The sequence below is a fragment of the Stegostoma tigrinum genome, chromosome 38 (genome assembly GCF_030684315.1).
Source record: "Stegostoma tigrinum isolate sSteTig4 chromosome 38, sSteTig4.hap1, whole genome shotgun sequence".
In the NCBI taxonomy this organism is placed as follows: domain Eukaryota; kingdom Metazoa; phylum Chordata; class Chondrichthyes; order Orectolobiformes; family Stegostomatidae; genus Stegostoma; species Stegostoma tigrinum.
Genome location: NC_081391.1, coordinates 4,394,794 through 4,410,498, shown reverse-complemented (window position 1 = coordinate 4,410,498; position 15,705 = coordinate 4,394,794). Strand labels below are relative to the sequence as shown.

Below are 15,705 nucleotides of genomic sequence, written 5' to 3'. Positions count from 1 at the left end.
ATTTAGTTCCCCTAGCTAAATCATTAATGTAGTGGAAATAACTGAGATACATGCACTGAATTCTGTGATACTCCACTAGTCACTGTCTGCCACTCAGAAAAAGACCTGCCTATTCCTACTCTTTGCTCCTTGTTTTAAACCAGTTCCCTACCCCTGTTAGGAAACTAAACCCAACCCCATGTGCTTTCTGGAATACAAATGAGCTGATTCCTCCCCTGCCAAAGCTTGTGACTATAGTCAGCTGCACAGTCACCTTGCTCACCCAACTGAGAGCATTTAAATCAATAATTGGGAGGTGAATTTTCAAACCGGTCCATTGACTAAGTCACTGGTGATCTCCAGTATAAAAATTCTTTCCAAATTAGTTATTTGCACCATCTGAACTCCAAGGTTTAGTTAGAGTCCCATATCCATCAGAAAGTAGATGCATGGAATAAAGGTTCTAAAGCAAACCATGCATTAAAAGAAACAACACTTTCATTTTACCTTGCATTATTAATGACTTATCTCTGAATTGAACATACCGGGACTTGTAAAGCTGTCTGCATTGGCGTGGCCAGGGTTGTGATGGTTGGATTCTGCATTGCTGCAATGACTGGGTTGCGATCAGCTTTCAAAGTTGTTAGGACCAAGGAGTCTGTCTTTATGAGTTGTGGCTGCACCAGTACCTAGAATAGAATAAAAGGCACCCGATTGTCACAAAACATGAAGGCAACAATATAATTAATAACTTTTGAACAACAAGTATTTCAGTTATGAGAAGTAAAGCTGATTTCACAAATGAGAACAGAATCTAATGACTGGTTTAAAAAAAAGTAACCAGTTGCAGTTTACCAGTTAAATGATGGACTGAAAACTATTCTTGCCAAGTTTAGGACACACTGCCAACTCAGGAAAATTTGAGGGACTGGCAGAGGTGTAGTGCAAAGATTGCTACGGGTATGTTGAAAAGTATGAAATTCCCCAACTTGTGGAAGATTCTGAACCTTGTACTCTCTAAACGATAACTTTGTTGGACTCCAAACTCAGCAACAATCAACACATTCAGCTTTGGCAAGTTGAGGTTCTCAGGATTTTCAAGAGATGGATGTGGTTTAAAAAGTAAAATTTCTCCTAAGGCAGGGATCCAGCTTTTACTAACCCAATGTGACAAAGGTAAGGATAGAAAGGGCAGCATTTTAAGATGCTACATTTCCAGGCAGTACAAAAACAGAACACTGGAACATATTTTTAATAACATAATTTACACATTGTAATAAACAGAAAACTGCAGAAGCACTTGCAACATCAGTCCTTGTGTCAAGCTCTTGAAGACATAATAAAACAGAAAATCAAAGCACTGTTCACTTATTTTAGTTGGCAACAATTTTACATATGAATCAAATAGACCTAGGTTTAAGTTCCACATCAAGAGTTCTATTCAAGCAGTCACCAAACTTTTCACCTCACAGGCTTTGATCTTGCTAGCCAGTTTATTATTAAATGCTACTTGAACCCTTTGAATAACCACATTCACAAGGTCAACTGCATCATCCGGAGAAGCACACAAGAATTAGCAGGCTACTCAGCCAATCAAGCCTGCTTCCCCTGATTTTGAGTGACAAGGGCAAAAGGGAACAGGAGCACACAAGAAAGCAAGAGCCACAATCTTAAGAAATAGTGTAACAGACTCAAGTAGCTGCACCTAACTTTAAGGCCTATAAGACAATTACACAGCTAAACACCTGTTCCCCATAACGCTTGACTCCCATATGGATTAACAATCTGTCTACCTCAGCCTTGAATATATTCAATTCACAACCTCTATTGCTCGTTGGGGAAAGAAATCCACAGACTAAACACCAGAGGGAAAGAAACATCTGTGTTAAATGGAGGATCCGTAACTGTTAAACCATGTGTCACTAGTTTGAGATTTTTTCCACAAGGGGAAAAATCATCGCAGCAACAATTAGTCAGGCCGCATCGGAATCTTTTCTGTTTCATATAAGATCACCTCTCACTCTTCCAAACTCTAAAGAAAACAGCCCAACTTGCTATTATACAGCTCACAGATACCAGTGGCTAATTTGTCAAAAAAGTGAGTTCCAGTAGCAAATTATTTATTTTGAACAAGTGAATCACGTCAGTTAAACTCTTAGCAGTTATTTGAGGTATTAATTGATATAATCTTACATCCTAGTCAAACAATCCTAGGTTCAAATTCCACTCCAGGACCCAAGTTCAAATTGCCCTGGCCATTTTGTCACAGACTAAGTTAGTAAAATTGAAGCCTTTCAAGGGGCACATCAATTGTCTTCTAAACGACTACATCCACTACATCTGTACTCCATACACAGGAACAAGAATTTAGAGCAGGAATAGCACAGAATCAAAGAATAACGAAAGCTCTATTTGATCAAAGAATCACAAATGTCACTTTCCAAAACTAAATCTATGAGCTCAGCAGCATCTAATTTAGGTAGGTTGTACATTGTGCTGAAGAGTTCTTGTGGTGCAACGGTCGTATCCCTACCTGTCAACCTCATTTTCCACCTGTTCCAGAGATGTGTAGTAACATCTCTGAACATGTTGATTAGGAAACATCTACCCTGGTGCTGACATAACTGCTGTTAAAGGCCATCCCAACATCATTCATTGCAATAACAGTCATCTACAATATAAGTCCTCACTGTATTTTGTAACAAGGTACACATAACCATAAATAAACCAAATAACAGCAAAGAACTATTTTACTTTGGGAAGCTGAGCAAACTACAGCATTGTTGAACTAAGGAAAACAATATTAATTGAAGACCGTTAAAAGACAACAGCACTTAATATACCCATAACAACTTTAAACAGATCTTGCATCAGAAATTAGGTCATGATTTGTTTCACAGCAATTTGCTTCTCTTCCAAAATGTCCATCGTCAAACCATTCTTCCCAACAGTTTTTCCATTTGTATTGCTTCAATCACATGCCACCATGTTCCTTCTTGTGTTTGATCAGATATTTACCCAAATTTGCTTTCAAAGTCTTACAAGCGTTACAAGGCTCATTAATGGTTCTTTAGCTTGCTTGTATTACAAGTACTGCACTGACTGATCATAACCTCAATACCTTTGCTTGGTCAATAGAGCAATCACCTGCTTTCCTCAATCGGGCTAGGACAGCAGGTCAGAAGTTAAGAATCTTGCTTAAGTTATTCATCTTATGACACAAAGACTGTCAATAACCTGCAGGCAGGTGATATTTATGATAACCAATGATAGTTGTTATGATCACTGAAGGCCAAGGATTAGTGAGGTCAGGGGTGTATGATGGAATACTCCCCATTTGCCTGCATGAGTGTAGCTCAAATAACACTCAAGCAGCTTGGTACATCCAGGGCAAAAGAAAGTGACAGCATATCCACAAAAATTCTCTCCCTCTGTCATCGATATTCAGTAGCAACAGTGCGTACCACCCACAAGATATACTACAGAAATTCACCAAGCGTCTGAGACAGCAACTTCCAAACCCATGACCACCACTATCAAGAAGGATAAAGACAGCAGGCACATGGGAATATCACCACCCGCAAGTTCCTCTTCAAGATACATATCATCCTGACTTGTCACTGGGTCAAAATTCTGTAACATTGTGGGTTAGCAAATTGATTTCAGTGGTTCCAGAAGGCAGCTCACAATTTTTTCCTTTTAAGACATTCATTTTGTGGTTCTGTGTTATATTTATTTTATAATGCTCCTGTGAAGCACCCTGGGATGTTTCAATAGGTTAAAGTTGCTCTCAAAGGCAACTACAGATGGGAACTAAGTTCTGACCCAATCTGTGACGTCCATAGCCCATGAATAAATGATAAATTTTAAAAATTCCTTTATATGAATACACCTCAGGATCTTCTCATCATCTTAGAGATAATGTTTCAAATTCCTTTGAACAAGTTGCCAGCTTGGGCTGTTAATTCATTTCTGTATTCCAATACCCTTACAGCAACTGCATCATCTTGATGCTTTCAGGACATCATTTCAGCACTTCGTCCAACAGCAATTAGAGAGCTGCATATTTTTGCATATATTTCTTGACTAGAGTAAGATGCTTGTCTTTCAGATTCAACATCTCTGGGTTGATGATTCCCAATGCGTGTTCAGCTGTTGCTTCTTGTTGAACCATAAAGGTTTTTATGATAATCAATGATAGTTGTTATGATCACTGAAGACCAAGGCAAAGTGAAGGAAGGCAACTGAACACAGAAGAAGAGGAAAAACAAAAAAACCATTCGACTCTGGCCACATACTAGTGCCATCATTAGAACTGCTTTCTGACTTAACATTACCTGCATTCACCTCTGCCACCTCATATAATCCTTTGTTACCTCTCAGCTGGACTGTTCTACTGCACGCTTAGCCAGTCTACCACATTCTACTAATTGTAAAGTTAAGGTCTCCAAAACCCTGCTGCTCCTGTCTTAATTTGCACCAAGTCCCATTCATCTATCATCCATGTGATAGTCAACATATAGTTGCTCCTTGTCAAACTATGTACTAATTTTGAAACTTTCACCCTGTTTTTCAAATCCCTCCTTGGCCTCATCCCTTCCTTTCTCTGAAGCATTCTTTAAACCTCCAGGATATCTGCTTGAAATTCTCTTCCCAAACCTTCCTGCCTCTGTAACTCTGTTTTCTTTTAAGAGATTAATTTTGTGGTTCTGTGCCATATTTTGTTTAATAATACTCCTGTGAAATGTCCTGGGGTGTTTCATTAGGTTAGAAGGTGCTGTATAAGTTGTTAATAATAATAAACAGGCATTCAGCCAAGCTAAACCTTTGCCCACACAACCAATCACAATTATCATATCCATGTTTTCATATTCGTCTATTTTCTTTCTTCACTTCCAGAATTGAGCTGAAATATCTTGTTGAAGCACACAGCTTTGATCACACACATTTCTGACTGAAAAGTGCCTCTTCTTTACATAAAGAGAAGGCTGATAGAAGTTCTTACAATAGTGAAAGTATGTGACACAGCAGAAACTCTGAAAGGGAATTTAGGAGAAACATTTCCACCCAGAAAGTGCTGATAATGTGGAACTCACTATCATCAGGTGTAACTGACATGAATTCCATTGATACACTTAAGAGCAGCTAACAAACACTTGGGGAAAAAAAGAGAACTGTAGGTTACATTGATTTGGTTAAATAATAAGCTTGGTGGAGCCACATTTCTAAGCAAGATCTACCAGCAGTCATCTTGGGATCAGGGAATCAGGTAGATGGGAAGTCACTCAAGTTTGTTGAGACAGATCTTATTTATTAAACAGCAGGTTTTGATGTACCAGGACAAAAGCAATCTTGCTTATCAAGATGACAGGGTCCCTGTACAGCCAACGTATACTGTATTCTTAAGCACTTGAAGTGGCATAAACAAACAATGTTGCACATTACCAAGGAGTCTCACCTCTAGAGACTAAGTAGACGACTAATCACTTCAAACCTTAGCAAGGAGGCGATCACTTGACTCCAGGGTTTTGCATTTACCAGGTAATAAAACTAAATAAGTCAGATTATGATAGGAGGCGCTCACAAAAACACCACATGGACTGGTTCGGCTGAATGGACTTTCATTTTGCTACATTCTAAGAATGCCCACGGATATAATGCCATACTCCAAAATAAACGCAAGAAACATTTCTACATCAGTCTCAGGGAGGGCTGGATCAACATGGATCATAAACTCAGTTTTGAAGAATTATGCTGTACTCCTCCACATTCTTATACCTTCTTAATTCTACTGCCATCAATATGCTGATAAATTCAGGATCCCTCTGCTGTGTTGTGCCCTTGGAATACCACTTAATTTGTACAACCCATTCTATCATGCTTATTCAATGACACGATTTTGCATTTGCCCATGTGACATGTCACCTGTCACTCATCACACAACTTTGTTCATTCTTACAATTCCTCTATTTGATGAATCTGTTCCTCATTGCTTGTAGCCTATCCCAATATGGTAGCAATTGCAAAATTGGGAGAATTTTATTTCTGAATCCACTTCCAAGTTCTTGAATACACTGACTAAGTTTCTTTGTGCTGGTGCATAATGGAGGAAATTGGTTAACTCCAATAAAAGACTTCATTACCTGTGAAAAGCAAGCAGACTTGCAACACTGCTGCAGAAAATATGACAAGCTACAATTATTTCTAAAGCATGATGTTTGATTGACAGCCAAAAATCTCCATTCCACAAAAGGTACTTTTTGGCACTAATGGAACAGACTTGGAAGTTTTTAGAATGAACCATGCTCACAGCCATATTTCTTTCAGAAGGGACTATACACCGATTCCAAGAGCCAATCTCTCAGCTCTGAAGCCGCTGAATTTTTCTAAATTGACATCATACATCCTAGGTCAGCCATCTTCCTCGATATTGTACTTCCATGCTTTCACCAGCTCAGAAACCAGCACAGTCTACCTTTAGACAAGAATATTTCCAAATAGTATTATTAGTTTGAGAGATAGGAGATAGAGAAATCAAGAAAATGAATTTGGTTAACTTTAAGTAAATACATACTTACAGGTACTTGCTGTACTTGTGGCGAGAGTGTTTGAACAGTAGTGGTAGTGCCTGGAGTCAGTGTCTGAATGTTGCCCACGGTGGTGGTTGAAGTAAGCATCCTGTGAGTGGACAGACCCTGTACCTGCTGCTGAAATGCAACTGGCTGGACATGCGGAGAAGTGACCAGGTTCTGTATCTGCGGTTGAAGAACTGTAAAAATATCCAGGTTAAAATAAGTAAACCTTGGGCTATGAACAGCAGCAACCACAACACTCCATGTTTCTCTCTCATGCACTTGAAACAAAAATCTATCTAAAACACAAGTGACTTCAGTAAACTTGCAGAATGGATGCTTAATGGGCAACTTAATTCCAATTTAGGCATGGGGTAGTGAATTTTGGTAGGAAGCATGAGTGGTCACATATGCCTTGGAAAGCACGTGTTTAACTGTGGCAATGGAATAAAAAGAGGTCCAGGTTCACAAATCACAAAGTAGTAATGCAGGTTAATGATTATGGTTCTCAATCACTTTAACAGATAAATACTCACCGACTGGGGTGGTGTTATCTTTTGTATGATGTTAAACCAAATCTTGACTTGCAGATCTGGCCACATTTTAAATTCTATGCTTTGATTTTTAATGATTGGTGACGTGACAAGTGTAGATAGGGTAGGTTATAGAACATAGAACATAACAGCACAGTACAGGCCCTTCGGCCCTCGATGTTGTGCCGACCTGTCATACCAACCTGAAGCCCATCTAACCTACACTATTCCATGTACGTCCATATGCTTATCCAATGACGACTTAAATGTATCTAAAGTTGGCCAATCTACTCCCGTTGCAGGCAAAGCGTTCCATTCCCTTACTACTCCGAGTAAAGAAACCACCTCTGACGTCTGTCCTATATCTTTCAGCCCTCAAATTAAAGCTATGCCCCCTCATGCTCGCCATCACCATCCTAGGAAAAAGGCTCTCCCTATCCACCCTATCTAACCCTCTGATTATTTTATATGTTTCAATTAAGTCACCTCTCAACCTTCTTCTCTCTAACAAAAACAGCCTCAAGTCCTTCAGCCTTTCCTCGTAAGACCTTCCCTCCATACCAGGCAACATCCTCGTAAATCTCCTCTGCACCCTTTCCAAAGCTTCCACATCCTTCTTATAATGTGGTGACCAGAACCGTACGCAATACTCCAAGTGCGGCCGCACCAGAGTTTTGTACAGCTTCACCATAAATCTCTTGGTTCTGGAACTTGATCCCTCTATTAATTAAAGCTAAAACACTATGTCTTCTTAACAGCCCTGTCAACCTGGGTGGCAACTTTCAAGGATCTGTGTGCATGGACACCGAGATCTCTCTGCTCATCTACACTACTAAGAATCTTACCATTAGCCCAGTACTTTGCCTTCTGGTTACTCCTACCAAAGTGTATCACCTCACACTTGTCTACATTCAACTCCATTTGCTACCTCTCAGCCCAGCTCTGCAGCTTATCTATGTCTCACTGCAACCTACAACATCCTTCGTCACTATCCACAACTCCACCGACCTTAGTGTCGTCTGCAAATTTACTAACCCATCCTGCTACGCCCTCATCCAGGTCATTTATAAAAATGACAAACAGCAGTGGACCCAACACCGACCCTTGTGGTACACCACTAGTAACTGGTCTCCAAGATGAACATTTCCCATCAACTACCACCCTCTATCTTCTTTCAGCAAGCCAATTTCCGATCCAAAATGCTATATCTCCCACAATCCCATTCCTCCGCATTTTGTACAATAGCCTACTGTGGGGAACCTTATCGAACGCCTTGCTGAAATACATATACACCACATCAACCGGTTTACTCTCATCTACCTGTTTGGTCACCTTCTCAAAGAACTCAAGAAGGTTTGTGAGGCACGACCTTCCCTTCACAAAACCGTGCTGACTATCCCTAATCAATTTATTCTTTTCTAGATGATTATAAATCATATCCCTTATAACCTTTTCCAACACTTTACCAACAACTGAGGTAAGGCTCACTGGTCTATAATTACCAGGGTTGTCTCTACTCCCCTTCTTGAACAGGGGAACCATATTTGCTATCCTCCAGTCATCTGGCACTATTCCTGTAGACAATGACAAGTTAAAGATCAATGCCAAAGGCTCGGCAATCTCCTCCCTGGCTTCCCAGAGGATAAATCCCATCCGGCCCAGGGGACCTATCCATCTTCACCCTCTGTAGGATTTCTAATACCTCTTCCTTGTGAACCTCAATCCCACCTAGTCTAGTAGCCTGTATCTCAGTATTCTCCTCGACAACATTGTCGTTTTCTAGAGTGAATACTGTCAAAAAAAATTCATTTAGCGCTTCCCCATCTCCTCTGACTCTACACACAACTTACGACTACTATCCTTTATTGGGCCTAATCTTACTTTCATCATTCTTTCATTCCTTGAATACCTACAGAAAGTCTTAGGGTTTACCCTGATCCTATCCGCCAACAACTTCTCATGTTTCCTCCTGGCTCTTCTGAGCTCTCTCTTTAGGTCTTTCCTGGCTACCTCATGGCCCTCAAGCGCCCGAACTGAGCCTTCACATCTCATCCCAAAATAAGCCTTCTTCTTCCACTTGACCAGAGATTCCACCTCCTTCGTAAACCACGGCTCCCGCGCTCTACAGCTTCCTCCCTGCCTGACAGGTACGTAGTTATCTAGGACACACAGGATCTTTTCCTTGAATAAGCTCCACATTTCTAATGTGCCCATCCTAGGCTCCCTAAATCTTGCCTAATCTCATCGTAATTGCCTTTCCCCCAGCTATAACTCTTGCCCAGTGGTATACACCTATCCCTTTCCATCACTGAAGTAAACATAACAGAATTGTGATCGCTATCACCAAAGTGCTCACCTACTTCCTAATCTAACACCTGGCCAGGCTCATTACCCAGTACCAAATCTAATGTGGCTTCGCCCCTTGTTGGCCTATCTACATACTGGGTCAGGGAGCCCTCCTGCACACACTGGACAAAAACTGACCCATCTATAGTACTCGAACAATAGTGTTCCCAGTCAATATTTGGTTATATTTGGGATAACAAGGTGTAGAGCTGGATGAACACAGCAGGCCACGCAGCATCAGAGCAATAGGAAGGCTGACGTTTTGGGCCTAGACCCTCCTTCAGAAAGAAGGGTTTGGGCCCGAAACGTCAGCCTTCCTACTCCTCTGATGCTGCTTGGCCTGCTGTGTTCATCCAGCTCTACACCTTGCTATCTCAGATTGTCCAGCACCTGCAGTTCCTACTAGGTTATAGAATCTTTAGTGTGGAAACAGGCCATTTGGCCCAGAAGCCCACACCGCCCCTCCGAACAGCATCCCACCCAGACCCATTCCCCTACATTTTCCATGTCTAACCCACCTAACCTAAACGTCCCTGAACACCACAGGCAATTTAGCATGGCCAATCCACCTACCCTGCACATCTTTGGACTGTGGGAGGAAACCAGAGCACCCAGAGGAAACCCACACAGACATGGGGAAGATGTGCGAACTCCACACAGACAGTTGCTTGAGGCTAGAATCAAACACAGGTCCCTGGAACTGTGAGGCAGTGGTGCTAACCACTATCCTTATAAGAAAAATCACTCCATTTCCAGGATAAAACCATATTTGGGTTCCTTTTCTTCCCTGGATCAGGATCAGAATCACTAAATCTAAAAAGGTCTGTGCTGTCACCTTGGAAGGATACAAAACCCACTCCACTCCACTCCACGCGGTGCATCCATCACCCTGAGGCCTCTTGGGAGGCAAAGGAAAGAGCCAGTAAAGGTCTCAATGATGGTAAAAAGGTTCAACAGAGTTGATGAAGAGATGTTTCCAAACTGTGGCCTATGGCTACAAGAAAATTCAAGATTTAATATCTACCATTAGATGCAATTCTGCTATGGGAAATCATTTATTAATAATGCAGACTGTTTTAAGAATTACACCAGAAACTGATCTGAGGGCATCAGTCAGATTTTCTGATACATTTGTGCATGCTGGCAGCTATATACTTTAATACACAGAACTGTTTTAAATGGCCAAAGGTAATTCATACATAAAATGTATCTTTTCTGAGGGGGAAAATGGATCATGGAGACTGCCAATCTCTGCTGCATTCCAATGGCATAATCCTGACCAGAGTCCACCTGCCTAGACTGACAACTAAGGGATCAGCAGTAGTTGTTCTTGCTTCAGCACCCCTTCACATGCTGTATAAATAGGTATCCCCTTTGTTCAAGTCTGCTCTTTGTGTTGAATCCTAATGAATGTAAAACAAAAGGCCCTGACTTCTGGTTTCTTTTTAGCAGTGTTTAAGTTCTGTACTACCAAGCAGTTATTCCAGTGTCAATGAAATATGTAACCAAGGCACATGTGAGAAGGTATCAGGCTGGATTAACACAGCAGGCCAAGCAGTATCTTAGGAGTACAAAAGCTGACGTTTAGGGTCTAGACCCGAATCAGCAAAGTTCAGAAGTGGCAAAAGCACTGTCACAAGAAACCTCGAGAGAGCTTCTGCAACTGAGCAGTGGTCTCACTGCAAAGTGAGCATGGGTGCAAACCAGGAAGAATGTCCTTCCAGTCAAAGTGATAATGGGAACTACAGATGCTGGAGAATCCAAGATAACAAAGTGTGAAGCTGGATGAACACAGCAGGCCAAGCAGCAACTCAGGAGCACAAAAGCTGACGTTTCGGGCCCAGACCCTTCAGAGACCTCTCTGATGAAGGGTCTGGGCCTGAAACATCAGCTTTTGTGCTCCTGAGATGCTGCTTGGCCTGCTGTGTTCATCCACCTTCACACTTTGTTTCTGGGCTTACCTACGATGAACTGCCATTATGTGCGGCAACAGTCAGAAGAGCCCTTCTCCCCTGTAGAATGCCATTCCAAAACAAACACTTCCCCTGCAGTTTCACCATGGTGTAAGATGTATTCTACTTCTGTGAAACCACAAAGCTATTTGTCACCACCTGCACAACACATGACTTTCCAAACTAAATTAGAAGGAAGTGACTCATTTTCAGGTCTGTCATTTCCCACTCTGTAATCGTCTACAAGAATTTACCAGCAACTCATCACTTTGTCCCTGCTTACTAATTCCATTCTGACTGACTTCAAAAAGAACGTATCATTGTTAATTATTGTATTTTTATGCAACAAGATCGAAATTAGGCTAAAATGTCTTAACATAAAGACCAATAATCCTGTGCTGAGGTAATTAAAAATGACATTTTTCATAGCTTATATCAGGACTGCCAAATAAGCTGGAGTTTCTCTCTCTGGAAAATAAAAGCCTGATCCATTTAGCGGGAGATGATGGCATTGTGATAATATCACTGGACTAATAATAGAGGCCCAGCCTAATGCTTTCGGTTCAAATCCCACCATCGCACTGGTGGGTTTGAATTCAATTAATTAAAACTGAGTTGAAAGTGAGTCCCAGTAATATTGACTGTGTTGGTTACAGCAGGCTATTGTAAAATGCCAACTGGATCACAATGTCCTTGAGGAAAGGGATTCTATCACCCCTGTCTGGTTTACATACGACGTACAGCAATACAGCTGATTCCTAACGGCTTTCTGAAAAGACAAGTAGGAATAAGGAACAAATGCTGGTCTTGCTAGTGACAACCAATTTCCAAAAATAATTTTATTATGTTCAGGTGTAGACAACATAGCTTCCATTTGTATAGCAGTCTAAAAATAGGGACCATAAATACGAGATAATCATTAATAAATCCGATAAGGAATTCAAGATTTAGAATTATTTAATATTGTGACTTGTACCTAGCTACACTGAAGAGTGGATAATACCATCAGAACCTTCTTTATGCAAAGAGTGGTTAAAATTTAGAACTTATTGTCATGCGGAGTGATTGAGGAAAATAGTAGATTAATTTAAACATATGCAGGAGAAACAAGAGAGAAAGGAGTTTGCCAATGTGAGGAGAAATTCATGTCAGGCATAAAAACAGAGTTAGGCTGAAAGGCCTACATCTGAGGTGTAAATAATAAGCTCTAAACGAAGTTCAAACAGCCTTCCACCATTTTGTTGATGCGACCTAGAGCCACACTGACACACCGCCACACCCGAGCTCTAGCATGAGAATACCTGAAAATCCACCTTGATTCTGGTAGGTTAGCACTGGTTGCTGGATGAAGCGAGTCTGTGTAGGGGTTGAGGTAAAATTTGAAGCTATCATGAACGTTTGTTGTGGAGGCTGTGCCTGTGCTGGTGGACGAGGTTGAAGTGCTGGGGTAGTTTTTTGGGAAGCAGGTGGAGTCTGTGACAGAGTTGACGATGTGGACAGCTGAACAGCTTGTTGAGTTAGTTGTTGCTGTTGGAGTTGTATTTGTTGAACTGGTTGCTGCTGTGTGGTGATGGGAGGTTGATCGAGCTTGTCACACCCTGTCAGCCCACCACTGAATTGTTCATCAAATAGGTCAGGAAAGTCTCCAACTTGGCCATTGACAAACTGCAGCATTTCTGTAAAGAGAATACAGAGGAAGATAAGAATCAGATTCCTTCATACTTAATTTTCAGTCTTGATGAGTCTCTTCTTGAGCATCAGTGGCCATGAGATGACAGCAATAATTTATTGTCTGTTGCAAATCTTTTTCCTCAATAGTGAGATAACTTTGTAATTTTTCAAAAAAGTTTCATCCACATTTTTATTAATGAAATTCCTTCCAAATGTGTAACAATTTATACCAGTGTACAGTGGAGGCAAAATCAACAGATTCAAGAAAGAAATAGATATGTTTCAGATGAAATGCAGGTTAAACGGCTATGGGGAGCAGGAAAGTGGAGTTGAGGCCACAATAAGATCAACCATGATCATTTCAGATGGCAGAGTGGGCCTGAATGGCTGAACTGTCTATTTCCAATCCTGATTTCTACAGAACACATTCTGTAAGCAACACGTGTCTCAAAATCAATGAAGAATTTTTCAACTGTAGTTATAGTTGTAATGAAGAAAACCCGACAGCCATTTTGGAAACTGTTAGCTCCTACAAACATAATGACCATGTCATTAGTCTTTTACTGACAATGAATGAGGTTTTTCAGTAGAGCTGTAGCTCGGGTTGTGGGCGCTGTGGTTGGTTCACTCAGAGAGCTCGGCAAGCGAACCAACCACAGTATGGTAATGAATGAGGAACAAATATTGACAAAAAGCACCAGGGAGAATTCTCCTGTTTTCTTCAAAACAGTGCATTGGAATCTTTTAACATCTATGTCTTGGGGAAGCAGACTCTAAAAGATGGCACCTCAGACAGTTCAGCACTCTCTCAGTAGTGCAGTGCAACGTACACCCGCATTTTGTATGCAAGTCCTGGAGTGAGGCTTAAACCCAGAACCTCATGACTTGAGGCAAGTGTTCAATCAACTGAACTATGGCTGACTACGTTGCTTCCATTAGTGAATGTTCCTCAAAGGCTTCAGAAAACAGATTGTTATGCAACAATCATATTGAGATCCAATGTTGTGGCTGTCAAAACTTAGTGATGGAGATAATGGAGTTTAGTTTATTCTCAGGAACCAGTAAGGTACAGAAACATTCCCTTCTCTTGTTTAAACACCAAAACATAGCAACTATCTACCACAGAAATCTGTGTTCAAACTTTTGTTTCCTTTACATCCAAAGCTGTTGGGCCAGCCTCCTATCTTGTATCTGCATCTCATTCAAAACTTTGCTGCCTGTTTCGAACTCACACCAAGTGCCATCCACCTATTACTCGTGTGATCAGTGGCCCAAGTTAGTTCCTTCCTCAAAATTAAATTCACACTCTCATGCTTAAATCGCAACTTAACCATGTCTCTTCAAAGAATTCTTTGTTCTGCTGACACCATCATTTTAGACATTTCTCATACTCTTTGCTCTAATATTTTCAGGTGTCCAGTTCCCAAGCTTTGGAATTTCTCCCACTTCACTTTAAGACCATCAATGGAATCTCTTTAATTAGGCGTTTTCTCATCATTCCCAATAGCCCACTGCTTGGTGTCAGTGCAGGTGATCTTTCCATAAAGTGCCACAATCCATGTTGTGCTTTCAATGGTTTTGGTTCTCTCGCTGCAGGATAAAATGGAACTTGAAATCTGCAAGAAAGAAGGGAGTTCTTCTGCAGTGTTACTGGTCTTTTTTTGTGCTCAAGTTCTCATTCCACAGCTTTTCTACACTGCCATGGGCAGATATGTTTTTCTAACTAGCACTGTCTCGTTTTGTTATCTACACAGGCATGGGCGAACCTGTGTCTGCACAGTTAGGGTTTCCAGGCTGGAATTTATAAGCAAGGAGCTTGTTAGGCTCTGGCAGCCTTTGGTCAGTCATGGCACACTCACCCCTCAGATTGTGAGTCAGTCTCAGTTTGTGCTGGCACTGCAACATAGTGTCAGATATCAACTTTTGAACAGGTAAGAAGAAGCAATATCTATCCCATTACTTCACAGAACCTTAGCCAGAAAAAGTATATGTAATTCTGTTTTAACCCTTGTGATTATCAAATGTTGCAGGCAAAGGTTTTGTTGTCAAGAAGTTTAATTGTAGTTGGGATTCAACATTTGTACATTACTTGTTCTACAAATGTAGAAATTAAGAGCAGCAGTAGGTTATTTGGCCTCTCGAACTGACCAATCCAGTTCTAATCTCAGCTAAATTTTCTTCCCAACCCCCAAAACCCTTTAACGCCCTTGTTATAGTCAAGAATCTAGTTCTTCTCAAGGATAGAGCAGGAAAATCACAGAGGTGCAAAATCAGCCATGGTCAGCTGAACGGTGGAGCAGGCTCGAAGGAGAGCACAGTCTAAATCTTCCTTGATAAACATCATTCATTGACGCTGCTTCCACTGTTCTCTGAGAAAACATGTTACACAGACTCTTACACTTTGGAGAAAAAATGTCTCCATGTCCTAAAGTAGGAGATTCATTATCTCTAAAGTATGTCCCTTTTTTCTAGCCACCAGTCTCCCAATGAATGAGTCCTCTTGCTGACACTTACACAGGGTTAATTCCAGGCTCATTACGATGCAGCATTAGGAGAACATCAGGCAATCCAGTTTCTTGGAAGTCCCGTCGGCAAACATTCTACACGTGGATCACAAAGTCCCAGGTTCACTTTGTGCCTGAGTTAGCTGTC

The 15,705-nt window shown here is 41.1% G+C and overlaps 1 protein-coding gene across 1 annotated transcript in view; it reads right to left on the bottom strand.

Moving 5' to 3' along the window:
- srebf2 (sterol regulatory element binding transcription factor 2) overlaps positions 1 to 15,705 on the bottom strand; it is a 54,585-nt gene that overhangs the window by 35,683 nt on the left and 3,197 nt on the right. The window contains exons 2-4 of the mRNA XM_048521143.2: positions 12,684 to 13,058; positions 6,558 to 6,748; positions 525 to 668 (exon numbers count right to left, since the gene is read on the bottom strand). Of these exons, the coding sequence (XP_048377100.1) occupies positions 525 to 668; positions 6,558 to 6,748; positions 12,684 to 13,058 (710 nt within the window). The remainder of the gene's footprint in view (positions 1 to 524; positions 669 to 6,557; positions 6,749 to 12,683; positions 13,059 to 15,705) is intronic.